The sequence below is a fragment of the Oryzias melastigma genome, linkage group LG3 (assembly GCF_002922805.2).
Source record: "Oryzias melastigma strain HK-1 linkage group LG3, ASM292280v2, whole genome shotgun sequence".
Lineage (NCBI taxonomy): Eukaryota > Metazoa > Chordata > Actinopteri > Beloniformes > Adrianichthyidae > Oryzias > Oryzias melastigma.
The window spans coordinates 573,090-581,871 of NC_050514.1; the positions used below are offsets into that span (position 1 = coordinate 573,090).

General features: G+C 36.9%; 1 protein-coding gene across 1 annotated transcript; it reads right to left on the reverse strand.

The window, feature by feature from the left end:
- Positions 1-246: 246 nt before the first annotated feature.
- Positions 247-5,702, reverse strand: slc35c1 (solute carrier family 35 member C1). The gene is made up of 3 exons (XM_024295517.2): positions 5,473-5,702; positions 4,110-4,621; positions 247-1,013 (listed from the first exon to the last, which is right to left on the reverse strand). The coding sequence occupies exons 1-3, from the start codon at positions 5,541-5,543 to the stop codon at positions 433-435; spliced, it is 1,164 nt and encodes a 387-aa protein (XP_024151285.1). The 5' UTR covers positions 5,544-5,702; the 3' UTR covers positions 247-432.
- Positions 5,703-8,782: the final 3,080 nt, after the last annotated feature.

Below are 8,782 nucleotides of genomic sequence, written 5' to 3' on the forward strand. Positions count from 1 at the left end.
GGTAACTTTGCTAACGCTTCCAATGTGGCTAACATGCTGAAAAAAAAGGTTAGGAGTAACAAGTTTTGTGAATATGTTAATGTGGCTAAATTGTAGCATGTTGAAAACAAGGTTGGAGTAAAACTAATATAAATATCCCAACATTGCTAACGATTATATTGCGAGTAACGTGCTCCTGATAATTTGGTGTCCCCTATAGTGCAGAAAATACGGTACAGTGTATAAAAATATACATCGTCACCCAAAAAGGACGTAATCGTGTTCAATATATTTGAAAGGAAAACCTTTCGAAAGAAACGATGCAAGAGCATAAACAGTTTAAACCAGTAGGTAAAACCCACAAAAACCCAGACACAGTGATAGGAACCACACAACAGTCCTGCACAACACAACATGACTAGAGGCTGACACTCCCCAGCGGAGCAGCAACTATCATACGCCTGCATCCCCCTTTTCCCCCTGCAGCAGCTTTTCCTTGTCTGGCTCCTGGGGCTCTTTGCGAGACGTCTTCTGCATTTCCCGACTTTTGACCCACGTGTAGGCCGACGAGCCCCCCAGAACCATCATGTTACTGGTCCACCACAGGATGCTCTTACTGGACGAGTTGTACACCACCGCGATGACTGTCTGAGCGCAGGCCTTTGCTGTTCCCGACACATTGTGAGTGAGCGGGCTCGTAAACTTGATCTGAAGACCCGTGACGTAACCGATGGCGAAGCCGAAGAGCCCCCCAAGGGTCATCATTCCCCAAAACTTAAGGTCAGCCAGGCGGGTGAAGCTGGACAGTCGTCCCAACTCGCCGAACACGAGGATGAGCGGGATGAAGAGGACGCATGCGTTGATGTTGTTGTAGTAGGTCAGCTTCCAGATGCTCCCATCAACAGCAGGCATCACTTTCTTAGTGTAGATGGCGTTAAGAGAGACGCAGGCACTCGCCAGCACGCCAAAAAACACCCCTGACCACGAGAGGGACCCCGCCACGCCTTCTTGGTCCACACCGAGCCAGAAACCCCCTACAAGAAAAAAGTATTAGCCAATGAAATATCAATATTTTTGTTTCATTTTACTAAAATATATTTTTTAACAATCTGTAGTCCCTTTAAAAGTGAAATTAACATGTCTAAAACGTTCCTAATTTCTTACTGTTACAATGCATTTTTTACAGTGAAATTTGGGAATTTTACTCAAGACAAACTGTAAAAGAGACATTTTTTTCTGTAACATTGTTAGAAGTAACACCTTTTTTCAAAAGCAAATTCTGGCAACTTTAGCTGTCAGTTCTTAACCGTAAAAATTGTTGTACATCTTTGCTAATGTCTCAGTGTTACGTTTTTTGGTAGTGTAAAAAAGGGAACATAAATCAAGACAAATTATACATATGTTTTTTTTTTTCGATATTGCTGCAATACCATTAAAAGTATCACCTTATTTTTAAGAGTAAAATTCTGGCAACTTCAGCTGTCAGTTCTTAACTGTAAAAAATTGTTCAATGTTATTGCTAATTTCTTTTCTTGCATTTTTTTACATTAAAAATACGTAGTTCACTTAAGACAAACAGTAAAACAAAAAATCCTTTTTTTTTTGCTGCAATACCATTAAAAGTAACACCTTATTATTAACAGTAAAATGTTGGCAACCTCAGCTGCCAGTTTTTTTTTTTACCATAAACTTTACTACATGTCTTTGCTAATTTCTTAGTGTTACACGACATTTTTAAGAGTAAAAAAAAATTAGGAATTTTACTCAATGCAAATTTAAAAAAAATAAATAACAATAACATTTAAAAGTAAAGCCTCAGTTCTAACAGTGACATTCTGGCAATCTTAGATTTTGCTTTGCATTTTCAAAAGGTAAATACATTTCACTTTACAGTAAACATTAGAAATATTACTTTAGAAGAACTGCAAAGAAAAACTTTTTTTTTTTTAAATGTAATATCGTTACAAGTAATCCATTAATCTTTAAGGTGAGATTCTGGCAATCTTAGATTTTGCTTTGCATTTTCAAAAGGTAAATACATTTCATTTTACAGTAAACATTAGAAATATTACTTAAGAAGAACTGCTAAGAAAAACTTTTTTTTTTTTAAATGTAATATCGTTACAAGTAATCCATTAATCTTTAAGGTGAGATTCTGGCAACCTCAGCTGCCAGTTTATAACTGTAAAATGTACTTTTTTTTTTAATAGTGCACTCTAACAATACAATGGAAAAAATGTTTTGCTGCCAAAAAAGAAACTTTGAAATGAGAGTATATTAATTTTCAAGGAGAAACAAAAACTGATTGTTAATAGAAAAGATAAAACATACAAGTCGACACAAAAAATGCTGTTCACCATAAATGTTGCAGTCTCTCAATATTCTGCTCAATATTTACATTGAAAGTCTCTTTTCACTAGCAGATCAGTCAGACATTTATCCAGAGGAGGAATTTTACTGGAAGAATATAATTCAGTTTGTGCAGGACTGTGTAATAAATCTTATTGGTAGTTTTATGGATTGCTTTTGTTTTCTGCACAGAAAAACAAATGCAGAAATGCAAACAGGTTTCAAGTAAGCCTTTCTTCCAAACACTATTGACAGAATGAGTCAGGTGTTTGGAGAAGTTGTAACCCAAGCTTCAACTATCTGAGGACTGGACTGAATGAGTGTGATATCAAACAATAGAAAATGATTTGCTTCTAGCTCCATACAATATGGACATCCCCATGTTGGAGCCAGAGATTTTAGTAAGCAGGGATTGGTCTGAGTCCACATTTCTATGGCAACCACACTAGCCAGTCAGGGGGGTGCTTGTTGGAAGGCCACACCCCTCCCACTTGAGAATAGGCTCTGGAGAATCTGTCAAATGTTATGAACATTCAACAGGAGACCACATTCTTTTATTGAGGCCTCTGACAGGCCAGTTTATGACTTGAATAACTTGCCAAAAAAAAAACTAAGAAAAAAATGGATTAGCAAAAACATGTTAAAAACAATAGCATAGCATGAATGTTAACTCTGACAAATATAACTCAGTCATAGCTGTTTATTTCTCAATAGATGTCTTTGGGATGTTGGCTTTTTGGAGCCAGCAGGTACTTCCTGTTTAAAAGACAAGAGGGAGGGATCACTCAGCCTAGTGATCGTACAGTCAATAGATTTTAGGTTGGTCACTGGGTCGCTGTGTCGAAAGGTAAACAACAACTAAAAACTGACCAATCGGACATCTCAATCAACTTATGTGGTCTTGCGTCAAATGTTTAAAGTGTTTGATTAATATTCTCCCAGGCTGATTTCAAGTGGTAGGGGTGTGGTCTTCCGACAAGCTCACTCGTGATTGGTGAAGGTTGACACCATAGAAATATTGACTTTGACCAGGGATGTAGAACTCAGTCACACAAGGGGCCAAAATTCAAAACACACCTTAGGTTGCGGGCTGAAGAGGGTAAACAGTTATTGAGCACACTAAAACTAGATTTCTAAAACTTTAAAACCAGAAATTTTTAACATAACTATGAACAAGATGTGTAGCATTACGAGCATTAATGCTAGTGTGAATTCTGTAAGCTGAATTTGGCAGCTGAAGATGCTGAAATTGATAGCTTAAAATACTGAAGCTGATAGATGAAAACAAATGCCAAATTAGGGTTAAAAAAAAAAAAAAAAAAAAAAAATGGTTAGCCAAGCCAGCTAGCATGTAGCTGAAATGTTGGCTATTTACACACCTTGACTTTGAGCAATCACTGCTTACAACTTTTGGTTCCAACATGGCAAACGTCTGTATTGCGCAAAAATACTGACTGAATTGACTTCATTTTGTTAGAACCAGAAAGAAGACATTTCTTATGGGTGATGTCACACTCACTCAGTCCAGTTCTCCATATACAGTCAATAGACCCAACACCTGGGGAACTTTATAAATCCGACTCTAAGCCAAAACTTTTATATGTTAAGCAACTAATCTAAACATGACTGCTCTCTGAATTCAGGTCTGCAAATGTTGATCACATCATGATGAAAAAAGTACACATATTTCCTATGATTGTGCCATTGGAAACTTTTGCATCCATGTAAAATAAGAAAACAATGGGATTTCCATCATATGATCCTGGTGAAACTTGACCTACCCAGAATGATCCCACAGCAGACCAGAGCCTGCAGCGACGTGGACTGTTTGAGGATGATGAAGGACAGCAGCACGTTGAAAACAGTGCTGAGCGAGCGGCCGATGGTGTAGAAAGCCACGCCCACATATTTTAGACACAAGTTGTTGAAGGTGATCATGCCGATGAAGACGATGGACAGCGGCAGGACTTCCCGGGACGTCTTCAATTCAAAGTTGACGGACGGAACGTCGATGAGTCCCGGCTTTATCGTTGACAGCAGCTGCATGAAGCCGCAGAGTCCCACAGAAACCAAACATTGGTAAAAAGTGACAAACAGTGGGGCGTTCAAGTCTTTGTTGTCCAGCAGGTAGCTGTTGAGGAACACCATAGTTATTGAAATGAACCAGTAGAGCGCCACCACGGCGGCTATTTTGGTAGCACGGAGCACGAACGGCTCCCCGTGGTCGTCGTCGGACGTCGTTTCCGCTCCCGTGATAGCCATCTTTAAAATACCGGACCGCTTCAGCTGTGTCCTGTTCATAATCACACAAAGGAGACGCACATTCAGGATGCGAAGGGAAGACAAACAAACGTGCAGAAGGATAGGATGTGCGGAAGTGTTCCGTTTTCTGTGGATACACGCACTTCCGGCTATTTTTCTTTCAACTTAAAAGCCCCAGACGAACTCCCATGTATATCTAATTCCTAAAACTTTGTTTTTAACATGTACAAATGATATTTTAAAATGTACTTGACAGTATCGATAACGATCAAATAAATAATATGTCGATACAAAAGGCAAAAACAAACCTCACTGAGTTTTCACTGAGTTTTACGTGATCGGAAATAACCCGGAAGTAAGTGCAAAAGGAATACAGTGAATTAATAATAAAAATGTAGAGCGGTAAATGCTATGCAAACATATAAAAATAAATAACAAAACATTCTTACAAGTGTTATCCTACAAGGGGAGGGAAAAAAATAAATAATTGTAAAAATAAAAGTGAAAAAAAGTGTTGGGGAACAAAAAGGAAATAAAGGAGCCGTATGTGAATTAAGCTAGCAATGCCAAATACAACACTACAAAACAAAACTACTTTATATTGCTTCATGAAAGCAGCCATATTAAAAGTTCTAAAATATATTTAAATAGACCACTTATAGACTTGTAGGCCAGTTTCTTTTCTAAACTAGCTAATGTTCAGTTCAACAGCATTTTTTTGAGCTGACCATTAAATGGTGTAACTGCTTATTACTTCAAATAGAAACCAAGATTTCCCAGCAGTTCCTTGTTTTAGTCCGGCTTAAAAAAAGCATGAATCTCATTTTCTTAAACCCTACTTGCAGTGAAAAACTTACTACACACAAACTGTGTATTTCATACCTTAGTTTTCCAGAAAATCCTTTGCTATCATGGGTTAAACGTCCTCGTCTGTTCAACACCAAATGCCACATAACAACGGCCTCTTACACAAAAAAGGCCAGCTCTTGCTGGTGCTTGACGCTCCTGAATGACCTGTATTTCTAGTTCTTTTCATCGGTGATTGAATTGCCTCATACACTAGTTCAAATAGTGCATCCGAAGAAGCTGCTCCTTGTCTCTTCATGGACTGTTAGTGTAAGCATTCAGTTTTGAAATATAAAACCAACCTAATTCATTAAAAAAAAATAGAAAATAGAAGCAAACTTTTGTAAAATTAAAATGAAAAAGAATGACCAAGAAGTATCATTTTATTTTAATGGTGACAACTTACATTTTTAAATATTTGAAAAACTACAACTAAAACAAAGGTGTGATGAAAAGATGCAGCTTTTATTGACTCGTGTTAATTTACTTAAAGATGTGTCTGCCATATTATAAAAGGACACTTGCTTAAACACATTTACAATGTAGTTCCTATGTATAACAATGATATATTTGCTTTTCTTTCTGCTTTATGTTTTTTAGAATAATTTTGTGATTTTTAGCATATAAAATATTTGTGTTGTTTCTTTGAAAAATGTAATATGTAAATGATCACACTTTAAAATGACCTATCCACACATTAGGGTGTATAAATAATCCAAGATGTGCATTATTACTACTTCTAATATTCCATCAATTATTTGATTTGTTTGCATCTTAAATTTAAATTAAATAAAAAGGAGAATTCTCTTAGTGTGGGCAGCAGCTTGTCTTTGTGAATCAGGGCAGTAGGTGGCAGCAAAGTTTTATTTCTCTGCGTTTGAAGCATCCGGTTGTGTCATATCATAAAGTTCACATAAAAACCCCTTCATTTGGAAAGATATATATTCATATTAGACAAAGAAAAAAGAAAAGCAATAATCCTGCATACAATCAGCACCTTTTTGATATGCATGTCTATAAATCAATTTCCCTGCTAAAAGCAAGGTTTTGAGTTTGATACTTAAAACTTGCTTTGCAAATTGTTTGCTATTGCTGTTTTCTTGACAGTGAGTTGGTGTATTGGTTAGTTCAGCTAAAGTTGCGAGAGATACTATTAGAGTAGAGTGACTGATCTCAGCGCAGACACAAGGTTGCACAATTCATAGAAAGTAGCACACACATCATCCAGCCTCTCACTGCGACGCAGCCACAGGAGCCTAAAGCTCCATCCATACAAGACTGTGGGCTTAACAGCCACACACCCACTGATCCAGGGGCAGAGCAGACAAGTCTTACATATGGTTTGAAGGGGAAGCGCTGTCTCCTCGTTTCCAACAGTTCCTTCGAGATCTGCCTTAGTAACCCAGCAAAAAATGTGTTTAAGATCAGCTCTTATGACATTGCTAAGACAGTATCGACTGAAATTCAAAGATGAAAAGCAACATGTTTATAACAAAAGCATCATTAATTCATATATTCATATAGCAAATCCACAAAATGTCTCATATAATGGTGATAGTCAAAAAACATTAAAGCTCAAAGGAGGATTACAATAAGCACCCAAGCTAGGCTATTATTTTTAATACCGTATTTTCTGCACTACAAGGTGGCCTATTTTTAAAATTATGTCAAATGTAAGACACATTGAACTATAAGGCTCATTTAGTGATAAAAAAGAGTCAGATAAGTCTGTCAGTCAGACTTTATTACCTGTGTTCACAGTCATCCAAGAACTTGTTTATAAAAAGCAACACATTAGCCATGTTAGAAGTATTAGCCATGTTAGCGCATTCACATTATACTTCTGCCTCTCAACCTTGTTTCCAACCTGAAGGAAAACAGACGGATATCACAAAAAAAAACAAAAAACAAAAACCCTGTTACTTTGAGGCTTACTTTCAACTGTTTGTAAAACGTAAAGAAAAAGAAAAAAAAAAAAAATAGTCTGACACCGCAACACGTTAGCCATGTTAGCATATTTAGAATACCTTTAACTTCTGACCTTGTTTGCAACACATAAAAAAAACACTTTACTTTGAGGCTAGCTACAAACCTTGTTTGTAAAACCTAAAAGTAAAAACAGTCTGGCACCACTACACGTTAGCCACGTTAGCATATTCACAATACCTCTAACCCCCAACCCATTTTGCACACAAAAAAGTACTGATATTTTTAGATTAGATTAGAAATGTTTTTTTTTTTCAAGCACTCTAGAAAAACTATCACGTACAATACAGCCAATTATCAGAAGTTTACACCTATAAAGTCATGTCAAACACAGGAGAACTAGACATTAAGAGATTGCCTGAAAAGGAGTGGAAGGAAGAGAACTTATATAATCCCACCTGGCCTCGACCATACCATTTCCTTTACATGTATTATTATCTGGTTCGTAACTTAAGATCAGATATTTGTATTTTTCCAACATAGATTTAGGTTATTACGAATCTTCCAGGAACAATAAATCACTATCACAAAAGAAACAAAAACAGGGGAACCTGGTTGCAGACAAGGTGGCGCCTAGACATCATTAGCTGGAAATGGAAATTCTACAAGTTTTCAGTATTTATATTGAAACTTTTTATTGTGAATTAATGGATTCAGAATGCAACAAAAGCTTAAAACTGGTAAAAAAAAAAAAATGCTGATTGGTGTATTCCTTTCAAAAAAGACATTAACCCTTCAACACCGGAGCTCCAGTGTTTATGTTCTTTGATTCATTGCAACTTTTCAATCATTAACACAATCCACATAATTCCAGCAGATTCTGAAGGAGAAAAGCGTCTGGAGCTGATTTTGTGTTTAAGTGTCTCTGGCAACACCTCAGGTGTTAAAGGGTTAACAAAATTGTTCAGATTAGTAGATGTCATGAATGGTGGTGTAGGACCCAAATGCAGGAGACAAGACATGGTGGCAGAAACTCAAAGATTTACTTAAAAAAAAAACTTAAAAACATGACAAAACCAGGAGAAAACAAACCAGTGCCGTGACAGGACAGAACTGAAGACCAGACACTTAAATAGGCCGAGGACAATTAACTAAATGAAGACAGCTGTGGGTGATTTGACCTGAACATGGTGAGACTGACAGGGAAAACAGAACATGACAAAACCAGATCACAGAATCCTGACAGTAGAACGGTTACGTTCCTTCAAAAAACGTTACTTTTCAACCCTTAACGCGATCAGCGTGAATCTGCATATTCTGTCGAGGAAAAAGCATCTTTGCACCAATAATCACAATTAATATTCATATGCAAATTGGTGAAAAGTTGGTTTAAAGTACTGCTTACTAGTGCAAAGCTGCT